This window comes from Centruroides sculpturatus, unplaced genomic scaffold, assembly GCF_000671375.1.
Source record: "Centruroides sculpturatus isolate CEXI.00-Female unplaced genomic scaffold, Cexi_2.0 scaffold427, whole genome shotgun sequence".
NCBI lineage: Eukaryota > Metazoa > Arthropoda > Arachnida > Scorpiones > Buthidae > Centruroides > Centruroides sculpturatus.
Genome location: NW_019384635.1, coordinates 361,033 through 377,686, shown reverse-complemented (window position 1 = coordinate 377,686; position 16,654 = coordinate 361,033). Strand labels below are relative to the sequence as shown.

The 16,654-nt window shown below is 28.8% G+C and overlaps 1 protein-coding gene across 1 annotated transcript in view; it reads right to left on the bottom strand.

The window, feature by feature from the left end:
• The window catches only part of LOC111625859 (voltage-dependent calcium channel type A subunit alpha-1-like), a 243,048-nt gene that overhangs the window by 137,254 nt on the left and 89,140 nt on the right, over positions 1 to 16,654 (bottom strand). Inside the window, exons 15-16 of the mRNA XM_023369099.1 lie at positions 16,444 to 16,544; positions 1,641 to 1,754 (exon numbers count right to left, since the gene is read on the bottom strand). Coding sequence (XP_023224867.1) covers positions 1,641 to 1,754; positions 16,444 to 16,544 — 215 coding nt within the window. The remainder of the gene's footprint in view (positions 1 to 1,640; positions 1,755 to 16,443; positions 16,545 to 16,654) is intronic.

Genomic DNA, 16,654 nt, shown 5'->3' with positions numbered 1-16,654 from the left:
TAAGCAACTGAACAACAGATGTGATAATGACAAATAACATTCTGAAATCAAATTTATTTAATGTCCCAAGTACAGATGAAGTGTTTGGGGAAAGAATGATCAAAATGGATTTTATATATTTGAAAACTGAATTTGCGATTTTGTAGATTAAAAGATATAGAATGCAATAGTAAAGTCAGTTTGGTGAAAAAACAATCACAGTCCTCTCTAAAGCAATGTAAAGAAAATGCAGTTGTTAGAAGAACAATTGTAGTCCATATGATTGTTCTTCCAACAATGATCTTAACAATCTTGACAATAATATAAAAGATATGAAATTTTTTGCAATGCTTTTCAAGGGCAAAACAGAAATTATACGATGTTGTGGGCATTGCATTATTGTGTAAGAAAGTCAAATTAACTGGAAATTATAAAAATCACATTTCCCATAAGAAGGCATTACTCCATTACCTGTGGTAAAATACAAACAATTTGCAAACTCTAAAGCAATTTGTACCAGCTGAATACCATAAATACTGTGACAATTTGCTATAATCTTATAATGTTCATGATAAGGGTTAAATACTTTTTTACTGTGTGATTATCATCCAGGTCTTCAGCTTTAGAAAGGTTCAAAGCATTTATTACAATATGAAAAATTTTATTGCTATGTATACTTTCAGCTTGGTGAATTGTCAAATTTTAAAATTAAAATTGCCAGTTTTTAGTAAAAATGATCATTCTTTTACCAAGCCCTTCAGATGATCCTTGATAAATGTGGTTCTGATCAGTGCAGCTTTTGGTTAATGTAGATCTAGATCAGTTCCGAGGAAAGTTCAGTATTGACACTGCTCAGACTTAGCAATGCTAAACTGATTCCTTCTCCCCACTCCTGTTTGTTTTTAGTTAGTAGGGAAAAGTGAATGCTAGTTTTCCTAGTGGAATGCTCTTACTCAGATAGTTTAATTTCATATTTAGTATAATTTCTGCAAACATTTCTGTTTTAATTCTTCAGTTTTTTAAAATCTCTGTAAAGAAAAATAAAGACAGCAACTGTGTAGGCAAATGTTTTACCTGAATTTTAAAAAAAATTTTTACTTCATGTTCTTTTTTGGATTACTTTAGTCTAAATCGTTGATGAGCAAAGTTTTCTGGATGCAGGCCACAAGGCCACAAGTGAATTGGATAGCCTTCTAGTGGGTTGCATGCATTTTTTTTCTTCCTAAGTTGCAAGCTTTAAACATGCTGAGTAATTGTGGAATAATTACTCAGTATATTCCAGATTTGCCAATACACTACATGATTATATTTCTGAAATATTTGAAATTTTAAAAAATTCAATATTCTAACATTGTTCTGTGTCATTTATTTTATTTTTGATTCTGTTTGAATTATTTACTCTTGAGACAACCTATAATAAAGATAAAAGGTGTTTCCCTCCCTGTTTTATTCAAGTTCTAATGCTATCAGTAACTTTTTTCTTTATTTTCAGTGTTGATCTAAGTTATATTAATTTTTTTTAATTTAAAAATTAAAAACTTCAAACAAATACTAGTTTATTGAGAATAATGTAATCTGTAATATATTACTATTAAATTATAAAAATTTCAATAATTTTATATAATTTTTTGTATAAAATCCATATTTTTAAGTACTAACTGAACAAGATTTCCTGTTTTACTTCCATCAGCATTATTTTGTGGAGAAGGTGGACATATATTTACTTCTGGAGGTTGTAAATCGGCTAATTCTTTTTTCAATTCTCCTTTAGTTCTCTATAAAAATAGAAAAAAATAAAAAAATAACATGAAATTTATACCAAATTGCTATAAGATAATCGGTATCTTTATCCCTTGAATAGAACCATCAATTAAATAATCTTGATTAGTTAAAATAATAGTACTGAAATTAATAATAATTGATAATAAACTATAAAAGATTATTCTGTGAATTTTTAAATTAAAAATGCATTTAGACTAAATTAAAAAATTACACAAAAAGTTAAGACCTTCAAAATTTAGATCTATTTAAACTAGATCTAAACTATTATTTTTAAAAAGTCTGAAAATTATTATCCCTGAAAAAGTTATAAATTATTAAACTCTTCTGTCAATTTTCATCACTGAACACCAGTGTTTGTCAAAACTCATTAAAGTTTTATTTACTTAATTATAACAAATAATTTTTAGAAAATAAATTTTGTAATTAAATTTAATCATAAATCTAAATTTTACAATGTAGTCAATATATTCATTTATAAAATTACAAAATATTAAAACACTTAAAATGTGTTAAATAACATCAACAAAACCTTCAAAATATACTAGCAAATATAATTTAATATAAATACATTATGACAAATGTTTTTGATCCCAGCAGGACCTGTGTCAGGTCAAAAATGTTTGAATTTAAATATTTTAAAATCCTTAAAATTTTTGACCTGATGCAGATCCTATTGAGATCAAAAACGTTTGTCATAACATATTTATATTAAATTATATTTGCTTCATCCTTTACAGACAACCCAAATGATTTATGGACACAAACACTGAATGACAAATAGTACCCTTGAATTAATAGATGAAAGGAAAAAAATTATTAACTTCAGCAATCATTACAGATGAAAAGAAGAAAGAGCTAGACAAAAAAATCAAAAAGGCTTGTAAGAAAGACAAAAATGATTATTTTAACAGTATATGCAATGAAATAGAAGTCCATGCAAATAATAATCAGACTCGTGAAATATACAATAAAGTTAGATATCTAGCAAGATAGTTCAAACCACACGCACAAATAATTAAAAATGAAATCATAACTGATGTGGAAGAGATTGCGGATGTCTGGAGGAAGTATTGTGAGAAACTTTATAAAGACGCTAGACAAACAAATGGTAATAATTAACTTCAGAATGGATGGACAGGGGAAGTTGAACCATCTATTCTTAAATCAGAGGCAGAAAAAGCCATAAATACATTAAGAAATCACAAAGCTCTGAGACCTGACAACTTAACCTCTGAAATTTTAAAAGCAATGGGAGAACTGGGTGTTGACATATTTCATAAAATCTGCTCCTTAATTTGGAAATTTGAGAGATGGCCAGAGGAATGGTGTAAATCAATATTTATTCCAATTTATAAAAAAGGTGCACCAACAGACTGTAGTAACTACAGAACTATCAGCCTAATTAACCATGCCAGTAGGGTAATGCTCCAAATAATTAATAACTGTTTGAAACCCTTCCTATTACCTGAAATAGCTGAAGAACAGTTGGGGTTTATCTCTGGTAATGGAACTCGTGAACAAATCTTGAATGCTTTTAATGTCAAAGCTTACCTTTGTTTTGTAGACTATACCAAAGCCTTTGATTGGGTAAAATGGCATGAATTATGGCCAGCTCTCCAGAACATGGGGAGTCCCGTGCCATCTTATTTCGATGATCAGAAATTTATATGAGAATAACTCTGCAAGAGTAAAAGTTAACAAAACTATGTCTAATACATTTACATCTGAAACTGGTGTAAGACAGATGTATTCTTTCCCATTTACTCTTTAATTTAATGGTTATTCTGAAATAATCATGAGAAGGGTATTAGATAACTGGGATGGAGGCATTACCATCAGGGGCATAAAGTTAACAACCTGAGATATGCTGACAATACACTTATTATAGCATCCAATGAATGAGAACTTGAATATATTATGAAACGTCTTGAAACTGAGAGCAGGGAATATGGATTGCTGATTAATGGAAGTAAAACGAAAGTTATGATAACTGATCGTTCCTTGACACAGACTAAGGAAATTGCAGGCTATAAGTTGGTGAATGAATTTATTTACCTTGGATCACTCCTTACAAATAGAGGAGGATACAATAATAAAATTAAACACAGAATTTGCCTTGCTCGCAACCTCTAAATTATTTAAAATTTGGAAAGATTCTACAATCACAATTTTTAATAAACTAAAGCTCATAAGAATGCTTATTTTTCCGATTGCCACTTATGCCTCAGAAACCTGGACCATAAATGCCACTTCTCAGAAGAAACTTGATTCCTTTGAAATATGGACATACAGAAGAATGCTGAGAATCTCTTGGACGGAGCACCGAACAAATTGGTCCATTCTAAATCAACTGAAAATCACAACACGCCTTACCACTAAAATATACCAATCCTACCGTCACTTCTTGGGACATACTTCCAGATGCAAAAATGGATTTGAGAAACAAATTCTAGAAGGGAAGATCAATGGCAAATGCCCTAGAGGCAGATGTCAGATTAGGCGGGCAGATCAAGTAATGATGATTACAGGGCATACAATCTGCTTAAATGATGAATTTGAATCTGAAGTTTATTAGCCTCAGGATTTTATTAATTTTTCAAGTCCAATAAGAATTCAACTGATAAGAAAGCATATAATAAAAACTGTATTTTCATAAACAAGTAGTAAATTTAAATTTGTTGTCCATTCATCTTGAAAGACCAGAAATGAATGACAATCATTAAGAAAGTATTCTGTCTAGAAATAGTTTGTATTATTTTTAGAAAATCTACAAATGAAATTCAAAAATTAAATTTTATGGTTAGGTTAATATTCTGAATGAAATCTTTTTTTATTGTAGTATTTATACTTTATCTCATAAAAGCAAAAATCAAAAAAGAATCAAAATTTAAACATTTTAAATAACACAAAATGGTAGCTATATTCCATTATTCAAATTTAACTGCAAATTAACAGCAAATAAGTCAATCTCTGTAAAATAGAAAACCAAACTTATTCCAAAAAAAGAAAATAAAGAATGACAATGACAAAAATGATGCATCTTTCATTGTTGGTATATCTATTTCTACAGCACCAGCATTGAATTTAACTTTTTCCTTCAGATAATCCATTAGACAATTCCCTGGCAATACTAGATACCTCTGCTAGAATATGGATAATTCATAAAAATACATTTTGTGACAGATGTGGGTAGGTGTTATTTATATAATGCTGTAGCAGCATAACTTTAATTAGATGCTTGTGTGTGATTGTGGATGTGGCCATTCCTGCAAGGAGTTGGTGATGACAGATTGCCAGATGAATGACAAGGTCTTGCTTTCTTTATAGTTAATGCAATCCCCTTTGGTTTTAGTGCAAAAGATCTCCAATGCCTCTACTGTTCTTAATTTATAGTTACTGTATCAAACTCCACATCCATACTTTTAGTTATAAAAATTTGTAAATATTATAATTAAATTAACATTTTAATAATTTGACATTTGTCTGGTTTTAATATAACTATTGTATTTAGATGTTTATATTTATAGATATTGATTAATGTTACTATAAGTTCTAGCTTTGAATGAATCATTACTAGTTAATGATTACTTATATGAACAAAGTTGAGAGAAAGAGAGAGATTATTCAGATGATCAGACTACATGAACATGAACAAGTAAAAAAATTAAATTACAGTAGAGTCCCATACAACACACAAATAAAGCAAGCAACACCCTCAAATTTTGTCGATCAGAGGGATACGTTTTTTTCAACTTTCAGGCCAAGGTTTAAACTTTCATAAATCATGTGATAATGCAGGTTTCGGTAACATGATTTCCTATAATGCATAACGAATCCCCCATGTTGTATGGGACTCTACTGTACTGTTTTTCCTGTAGTAATAAGTACAATAGCTTCTACAATAGTTAATCATCATCATTTTCTATTAAAACTAATGATACCATAGAATTATTTATAATAAGTTCTTTAAAAAATATTTATAATAAAATAATTTTTGAACAGAATTCATTCATTTTCAAAATATGCATAAAATAGAGTTATGTAATAACAAGAAAATTTATATTTAAATTATTATTATTATTATTGTGTTGGGTTTAGTGGATAATACTCGGTTTAAACCGGTGGCTGTGTACTATGCAGAGTCAAGGCATAGCAACCAAAACAAATTAAATAAGTGTGTCAGTGTCAGTGTCAGTGTCTGTATTCAGGAATTTCCTAACAATATGACATGTATTCAATATAGTGGCCTTCTGTAGTGTGATGTATGTATTTCTATTCAATTGTAATGCTCCCAGGCTTTTGTGTAGTGTGTGTGGTATCACACCTGTACAGGAGAGAACAACAGGTACAATAAGCACCCTATCCATCCTCCACAGATGCCTTATTTCCTGGGCGAGTTCTGTGTACTTGCTAATTTTTTCAGTGCATGTGTTTTGTACATTGTGAGTGTTTGGAATGGCTATGTCTATAATGTATGTGATTTTATTGTGTTTGTCAATGAGTGTGATGTCTGGTCTGTTGTGGTAAATTGTTTTATCTGTGATTATGGCTCTGTCGTAATACATTTTGTGCGTGTTATTTTCCAATACTGTCTGTGGAATATACTTGTAGTATGGTTCGTGGATGTCTGCCAATTTGTGTTTCTTTGCAAGCTCTTGGTGTATTATATTTGCTACTTGATTGTGTCTATGTAAGTAATCTGTCTGTGCCAAGAGCTTGCAACCAGAAGTGATGTGTTGTATAGTTTCTGGCATGATGTGACATTTTCTGCATGTGTCATTTGTGAGTGTTGTATCTTTGAGTATGTGTTTTCTGTAGTTTTTAGTATTTATGACCTGATCCTGTATGGCAATCATGAATCCTTCCGTCTCCCCAAAGAGGCATCCCCGATCTAACCAGCTGTTTGACGCAGTTTTGTCAACAAAATCCTGGGCCAGGTCGTAAGGATGCCTGCCATGGAGAGCCTTTTGAGCCCATGATTGCTTAATGTTGTCTATGCTTTTTATATGTTGTGTCATGTCTGTATGTTGTGAGTGTAAGTTTAATGGTGTGTTATTTGAGTCTGCTAGAGTTACTGCTTTATGTAACTGTGATGTTTCTTGTTTCTTGTAGAAAAACTCTCGCAGTGACTGTATTTGTTTGTAGTGAAGGTTAACTATGTCAATCAGGCCACGTCCGCCTTCTTTACGTGGAAGGGTTAATCTTTCTGTGGCGGATTTAGGATGATGTTGTTTATGCTTAGTAAGTGTTGTTCTTGTTTTCCTTTGGAGTTGCTCGAGATCTGTGTGAGTCCAATGTATAACTCCAAAAGAGTATGTGAGTACTGGGATGACATATGTGTTTATTGCTTTAACTGTGTGTTTTGCATTTAACTGTGTTCTAAGTATAGCGTTTAACCTACTTTGGTATTCTTTAATTAATCGTTGCTTTATTTGTGTATGTTCTGTTAGTTTGGCCTGTTGGAATCCTAAGTACTTGTAGAACTCGCCCTCTTCCATGGATTCAATAACGTCTCCATTTCCAAGTGCAAAATCTTCTTTCTTCAGGATTCCTTTTTCTATGTGAAGTTTTTTGCATTTGTCTAGGCCAAACTCCATTTGTATGTCCTTAGTGTATGAATGTGTGATTTGTAGGAGTTGATGAAGTTGTTTTTGTGTGGATGCATAAAGTTTTATGTCGTCCATGTACATGAGATGTGAGAGTGTAAACTGTGTTGTTTTTTCGTGTCTGATATTGTAGCCGTATTGCGTGTTGTTTAACATGTTGGATAATGGATTCAGGGCTAGGCAGAACCAGAGAGGACTCAAGGAATCTCCTTGAAAAATTCCTCGCCTAATGAATATTTCGTTTGTTTGTATGGAAGTGTTACTAACCCTGAGATGTAGTGTTGTTCTCCAGTGCTGCATAGTGTTTTCGAAGAATGCAATGAGTGATGGATGTATTTTGTACATGTGTAGAATATGTAGCAGCCAACTGTGTGGAACACTGTCGAATGCTTTTCTGTAGTCTATATATGCCATGTGTATGTTTCTGTGTTGTTTGTGTGCTTGCCGTAGAATGACTGAATCTATGAGTAACTGTTCTTTGCATCCCCTGTGATTTCTACGGCAACCTTTTTGTTGTTCTGTAAGAATGTCGTGTTCTTCTACGTGTTTGTATATTTTGTTTGTGATACAGGATGTCAATAATTTGTAGAGTGTTGGAAGACATGTAATTGGTCTGTATTGTGTGGGGTCTGTGGTTTTGTTGTTTTTAGGTTTCATGTAGGTAATGCCCCGAGTAAGAAATTTTGGCATGTCTTGTGGATTGATGATGATGTGTGTTAGATGTTTAGCTAGTTCCTGGTGCAGTGATGTAAACTTTTTATACCAGAAATTGTGAATGTTGTCTACACCAGGTGTCTTCCAGTTGTGTGTTCTGTTAACAGCGTAGCAAATGTTGTGTATGTTTATTATTATTATCATTATTATTATAACCAAAACTGAAACATAACTAATGACTTACCATCTGAAACCACTGGATCTGTCTATCAAATCAAAAGTAATTTAGCAAACAATTTATAATTGAATAATTTTTCATTTTATATTTTACATTTAATAAGAACAAATAACTGTAATTTTGTGTGGATTAGCCACAAGTTATCTGTGTTTAAAGGATTATGCAATAATGTAGGTTATCTGCAGATTTTAACTCTTTATCAAGTTTATAATTACAAGTTTTCATTTATCTAAATGTATCAAGAGTTTCTTTAGAAAATATGAAAAACTCTCTAATTATTAGACATTCATCTGTCATTACAATTTTTCCAAAATTTCCAAAGACAAATATAAAAACACCTCATATTTAGTTATCTTCTATTCATTTTTTCTGCACATTCCACATTAATTTTTATTATAATACACACCTACATAAATTTGTATTTTAAAAGTTGTTGATAACTCTCCGAGAATTATTTAGAATATTCTATTCAGAAGCTGAGCAATTGACTTTTGAACTCACATCAATGAAACTCATCAATTTTAAAATTTTTTCTATTCAATTTTTTTTGTGTAATTTTATCATTTATTGTCATTATTATTATTATTATTAATAAAATAGAGTTGAATTTGTCTATTTTGAATCATGAAAATGAGAAAAAAATTTTAGATAGGCAAATTTCAGATATAGAGGTTCTTACACAGTAAACAGTAATGGTTTGATTGGAGGTACAGTACAATATTTTATTAATACAATAGCAAGTACATACCTATATGAGGTATACATAAAATATTTCCAACATACCTTAACAGAAATAGTTTGCCAATAGTTTCTGATGCATGACTTTCTTAAATCAATAAGACACAAGCCAAACTCATAGCCAATCAGAGAGAAAAGTAGCATTAATTGCAACTATGTATTTTATTGCAAGAGTTGTTTCTCAGCTACAATTTATGCTACCAAAATATAGTCGCCAAGCTTTAAATTTGCAATTGACACTTTGGTCCACAACTTGAGATATAGAGATTTTGGGAGAAAATTATCTGATCTAAACATCAAATATATATTGAATTTAGGATGAAAATGCAGGGAAAAAATAAATTCTTAGATAAAGAAATTTTTGAGAGAGAGAGAATAGAAATAAATGTTTTAATATTTGAGATAATACCTTCTAAACTGCAGGGTGTCTACCAGAAGTTAGTTTTGAATATAACTGATTTTTATATATCTTTTTTGAGTTTTCATCTGACCATTGTCTATTGTGCACATACAAAGGTGAACAATATAAAATTACCAACATCATGGATTCATAAACAGAATTTATTTATTTCTAAATAAACTTCTTACTTGCTTCCATGATTATTGAGTGATTTTTACGCTTTCTTTATTATTATACTGTGAAGATGATGGTATATAACATAAGACATAACTTGACAAATCTGCTATAATAAGAACACCAAACTCAATAACCTAAAAACCAGCAAAATTGTCACTCACTTGTAATGCAAATGTTTTCATCCATTTTAAATGGGTATCCTCAGGTTAAAGATCAAAACAAAACAGCACAATTTTTGAACAATTCATTTCATACATGCTGTCATCCACTGATTGGTGGAGATGAGTCGAATGATCTACGATAGAAGAGCATGATTTTGAATGATACAGTTTTATATTTTGGTGCCCACTGATGGTGGAGACTGTCCCTGTATAAACTCATGTAAATGCCAGTATTTAAGGAGATGGAGAAATACTTTCCAAGCATTGGGGAAAGTGTCATTATCTTTGAAGTTGATAGCCTTCTTATTCAAAATTTTTTGTGTATTTCCATTAGTTAAAGGTAGAGAAAAACATGCAGTTCTATTTTGATCTTTAGCCTGAAGATGTCCATTTAAAATAGATGAAAACATTTGCACTACAAATGAGTGACAATTTTACTAGTTTAGGTTATTGAGTTAGGTGTTCTTAGTATATTAACCAGCATTTAGCAGTTGTCCATTAAATCTTCTATACTCTCTGAAGTCTAAATACAATGTTCACTAAGATCAATCTTATCATAGTGATTTCTTCAGAATTTTTACTTCATCTAGATCTTTTATGAAAAAATTTTTCTCCTGAGATGTCTTCTGTCTTCTTTTTTATAATAAGAGATCTTTCTTTCTGTTTGTTTTCCTGTTTGATTTTCTTTCTCTATATGACTCACTCAACTTCCTTTCAGAAATACAGCACAGACTGATCGCCATCCCTCTGTTCATCAAATTGCCACCAAGATTCATCTCATAACATACATACATCCAGTGGTGATATTCAGCGGGTTCGCACAGGTTCGGCCGAACCCGTTGTTAACATTTTCAAAGTTTTCCGAACCCGTTGTTAAACACACGTAACATTTCTCAGTGGTTTTGTTTCTTTTAAAAAATATATTAAAATATACGTATTATACTCTGTAACACTACTAAACTAGAGCCTTATACCCCGTTCGCCATGGTGCAACCTCCATCGACCGTTTCAATCTCGACTGAAACGAGATTTAATCGCGATCGACTCAAGAGAGTTCTTGAAACTAGGTCCAGTCATACGAGAGATCCCACAATCCCACGCGCGCGAGAAAATACAAGATGGCTGCGGAACACGTGTCGGGCTATCGACAGCGAAATAAAAAAGATATTGTATTTCGAGAAACGATGACATCTGTCTATTATTATAATAATACCTAATGATAAAATAAATGATTTAGAAAAGTTTTTTCTTGAGAAAAAGTCACAGGGAAAGCAGTTAACCCCTCGGGACTCTAGCAATTTTTGATATTAATGTAATTAAACATAAAAAATATACTTAAAACTGAAAAAAACGAAAGAAATGCGTTAATTTTGAAGAGAAAGCTTCAGATTTTATTTTCCATTGTTTCGCCTTTCTGCGAAATCTGACGCTGATGAGTCATTGTTTACACAGCTGGATGACCTTGAACACAGCTGGAGTTGGATTTCCCGGGACATTCTCTCAGAAGTCTCGGGAGGCGATGGGTTTATAGTAGGGTGAATACTAGCTGGCCGTATATTTTTAAAAAATTAAAATTTTTATTGCGATTTTCGCCCCCCCCCGACTTAATTAAACTTATAGACTATATAATAAAATATATTAATTAAAAAAATTTTAAAACTATCGGAGGTCGTTTTTGACATTAGAAACTAGCTTTAAATAACTTTACCGAAGAAAAATTTGTGCACTACAACTTTAGAACGATGAATAAAATTTGATATCAAACTCTCATTAAAAAACAATTAAAAAGCAATTAAGCGTGAATCGTGCGTCATTAAAGATAAATTAAAATCGCGATAAAATTCTTTCGCGCGGGAAAAAAATTTGGAGACTTAAAATACATTCCAAAAATTAAAAAAAAATTTTAGAGGGTTCAAACGCCCGAGTTTTATGTAACGCTATGTAACTTGCCCGAGATATCTCGGGCTTGGGGCTTTAAGGAAAACTTTTCTGTTAGCGAACCCTTTGTTGAATATTTCGAATATCACCACTGCATACATCACCATGAAAACATACTCATTTGCATGCTTATAAGAAAAAAATCTGATAGATCTTTGTCTTAAAATAGCCCAAGTTTTACATGGCCTTAACTAATAGTTTTTAAAACATCTGACATTTACCTGAATTATCACTTCCAATAGATACCCTAATACTGGTGTCATGCCTTCATTACCCACTTGGAAGGCATGGAATATGCAATGATGTGGATCATAAAAAGGTTTATTTCCATTCTAATAATTTTCTGCAGGTTACATATCAGTATGGGTTATCCATACAAAATTATGGTAAATCAAATTAGTACTCTTTAGAAAGTTAAAAAAAATTTGTATTCTAAGTTCCAGAAATATATAAATTTGTAATAAGTTTTCAATGAAAAAATGATTTATTTCAAATAAATACAAAAAATCTTACAGATTAAAACTATATTACATTTAATTTGTTTTTATCTTGTTAACTTTTTAATAATTCAAAGAAATATTAACTGAAAATGTTTATTGCATTTGTTCATGTTTATAAATTAATGAGTCATAAATATTAATTCTTTACAATTTTAAAGGTAAAAACATTATAAAATCAATAAATGAAAAATTATAAATACAAATGCATATTTTTAATTAAATACATTTAATTAAAAATACATTAATTAAATACATTTAATTAAAAATATAAATGCAATAAAATATTATTTTATTGCATTTATATTTTTTATTCAGTTCATTATTTTATTGTAAAAATCGTAGAAGGAAGATAGATGAACACAATTTTACATAAAAGACAGAAGTCAATATAAAGCTTATAACTACTTGCTTGAAAAAAAAAATTAGACATTATATTTAGATAACACTTAAACTTCTGAATTAAATGTAGTATTTTCACTATTTTCTGTAAGAGATATTTATTAAAATTAAACAAATATTAGTTAATATTAATATGATCATACTGGATTCTAAATAAAAAACAATCCATTGAGAATGCAATAATATTTTTAATTGATAGTTTCATTTAATGTCTTATTTCTTTTTCCTTATTTATGCTATATATTACAGAATATAAGACTGGAATAAAAATAAAATTTCCAAACAAAAATTTAACAACAGATTACTTTATTTACTAAAAATAACTAGTAATATTAATAATTAGCATCTGATCATATTTAAATCAAATGTAACCATCTATTAATAAATTCACTGGGTATAAAAAATTTTTTGAATTAAACTAAAATTTTTCAATGACTAAAAAATTTCATACTAAGATAAGAGTGTTGCCATCTATTAAAAACAGTAATTAACTAATTTATAAATTAAATTAAATTTGCAAAAATTCTGGAAAAGAAGAACCTGAAACATTATTCAAACCTTGTACTTGTACAAATGATATGAAAATGCTACTGATTATGCTGTCTAAAGAATGAAAATTGGGTCATTTAAAAGCATATTAATTTAAAGATAGCATATATATCTGCATTTTAGTATTACCATTCCAATTGAAAACTGAATACAGTATTTGACTTAGATACATTACAAACTGTACATTTGTATAAACACTTATGTACTGTATATAAGTTATTTCTAAATAATTTCACCAGATATTTTATTACATAATTTTTGAGGACATTATTTATCATTTGAATGTTATAGATTTAGAATAAATTAAATGTAATTTAATCATTAAGTAAATTAAAAAGTTTGAAAATGTAATCAAATTATTTTATCTTCAGTTAGAAAGTCATTGATAATTGTCTACTTACTCTTCAAATAAAAACAGATTCATAACTTACAGAACTTACATAATAATTTAATTATTATTAAATGAAAAAAATAATGCATTAATTCTTTATACTTGTGATCATCGTTTGTGAAAATTTTTCATAAAAATATAAATACTATTAATTGTAATTCATCACTGCTTATTCCTATAGAAATGCCAAACAGTTTGTTATAATTATCATTAAAGGTATGTAAATATGACTTATATTTCATTTTGCATAACTTTGCATAACAAATTATTTACACCAGTAATCTGTACTTAATAATGTAAAACAATATAAAAGCATTATATATGTAACTGAATACCACTAATTAACAACAAAGTGAAAATAATTATCCTCATACAATGAAACTTTCCAAGCTGATATTTAATGATTAACATTGTAAATATCATTGCACATGATCTATTACTTTAATGTCTAAAAGTTTATTACAATTATTAACAAAAAATGTGATTTTAACAGTATTTTACAATATTATGTAAACATTTATATATGTTAAATAGATAGATATATTTAACATATATCTAGTCAACAATTATCATTTTTAACATTAAATATGTACACTTTTCCAGTAATGTATATGTAGTAGCTAGCCAGAAAGACATTAATGATCTTCTGATAAAATATTCTGTTCTTTGTTGGCATGATAATATCTGACATTATGGGTATTAACTCTAAAATAATGTTTAGAAAGGAATTGATTCAAAATGCTTAAGTGATATAAAAAAAATATTATATTCAGATGGTTTGTGAAGAATGTAGAATTGAGTCTCTTTCCAAATAAAGGAATTGCTTTGCAGATTTTCATAAATTAATATATTTAATTAATCAAATTTAAACATTAAGTTTTCAAAATATAGCAATATGTCTACCTTTATCTAATCATTAAATAAATTTCTAATTTAATTCTAAAAATTATTTTATTATCCAGTGATTTGGCAATAACAGTTATATTTGATTTTATCAGTTTTATAAAATTATTATTTTCTCTTGCCAAAAAAATATGTAAAATATTCCATTAGTAATTAATTAATTTTTATTTATTAATTTTCCATTAAACACATGGTCTGTTGTTATAATAAATACATGTTTAGTAAAATATCAGTTGTTATAGTTCAACTTTTACATGTCTGGCTGACTTTTCATATTCTATTATTTTGAAGTTATGTTTATATAACAAATATACAAATAATTAACATGAAATTACTGGGTTACATAACATTCTTGATTAATTTAAGCTAGTAGCTAAGTAGCTAAGTTAGAATTTTAGGAATAAATAACCATAATGGTCATATGTTAGTCTCTAAGTCAGATCTTCTTCAAACAAATTCTTTCATGTCTGAAAAAGATCTGACCTGGAGAGAATGGATGATGCAATCAGTAACATACTCACCTGTTATGTGAGGGTTGCGAGTTCAAGATAGATCTTTGTCTTAAAATAGCCCAAGTTTTACATGGCCTTAACTAATAGTTTTTAAAACATCTGACATTTACCTGAATTATCACTTCCAATAGATACCCTAATACTGGTGTCATGCCTTCATTACCCACTTGGAAGGCATGGAATATGCAATGATGTGGATCATAAAAAGGTTTATTTCCATTCTAATAATTTTCTGCAGGTTACATATCAGTATGGGTTATCCATACAAAATTATGGTAAATCAAATTAGTACTCTTTAGAAAGTTAAAAAAAATTTGTATTCTAAGTTCCAGAAATATATAAATTTGTAATAANTATGTTTTAAATTAAAATACTGCATATTTAATAAATCTATGTTTTTATATAAATGATCCAAGGAAATCTGATGCAATAATATACAAAGTATATTTTCCATTATAAGAAATCTCAGTGGCTTCGATGACTGTTAACTAAACAATATAAATTAATCAATTTAAACAAAGAGTTGTTGTTTTTTTTTTTAAATTTTAATATATTAAAAATAATAATCTTTCATAAAAGTAATTATGCTATCATGGAATATTGTTTTAATTAATTAAATGGGTTAAACTAAATAGAAAATATTAAAAAATAGTTTTAACAAAATGCTTTTTATTCCCTTAATGCACTAAAAAATAAAAAAATAAATTTTCTTTAGCTTTCAGTTTTCTTGGATTTATGTAGATAGTATGACTGAAAAGAGGTAATGATTTGCCCTACATCTAGCATCACCCATCATCAGATTTTTATAAATTTTATTTTTTCACTAAGTTTTTGCTAATTGCTAAAATTGTTTGCAAACTCTTAAAAAATGTACTGTCATTGGGAATACATAATGTATGTATACAAAGTTTCAACAAGATTGGAAATTGGGAAGTGGGTGAGAATTACTTTAGATGGACAGTCAGTGGACAAACAAACAGAGTACGTTAATAAAAAGCATATAAAAAGGGAATTAAAATAAAATTATCAATACATCTTTTCAAATTATGCAGTTTTCATTTAATTTAAAGCAATTTAATAATGTAAATTTTTAACAATATTAGCACATCATGTATTAGTAATAAATTTTCATATTATTTTAAGTAATGTTAGCAACCAATGTAAAGTAATAGCAGTCAATCAAAAATATTATTCTGAAACTCAGCAGTTTATGCATTTTATGCAGTTAAAAACTTCTAGATGCAATTCAATTATATCAATTATTACATTAATCAAACAACAAATAAATTCTAATAAATTTATTAAACAATATTTGCATAACATTTATCAAATATTAAAATATTTTTAATGACAAAGATTTTAAAAAACTAATTTCAAAAAATATAATTATAACCACAATCAATACAATTAAACATGCAGCATTTTTTCTATGTAATTGATCAATTGCTAAAGTTTTAATTTTTTATTATTAATAATTACATTTTAAAGTTTAATGGTTTGTGTCTTATAATATTACCTCTTTATCTTCTTCTGCTTCTTCTTCTTCAGCTGCAGTTAATTCCTGAGCATTGGCCAAATTGTCAACAGCAATAGCCAAAAATACATTTAGTAAGGTGTCTGTTTTATTATAAAGGAACAATTCATAAAAAATATTTCAAAATATTCCAATGTATATAAATAAGTCAGTATAATACTGATGAATTGTTATAAACATATTACTTATATCC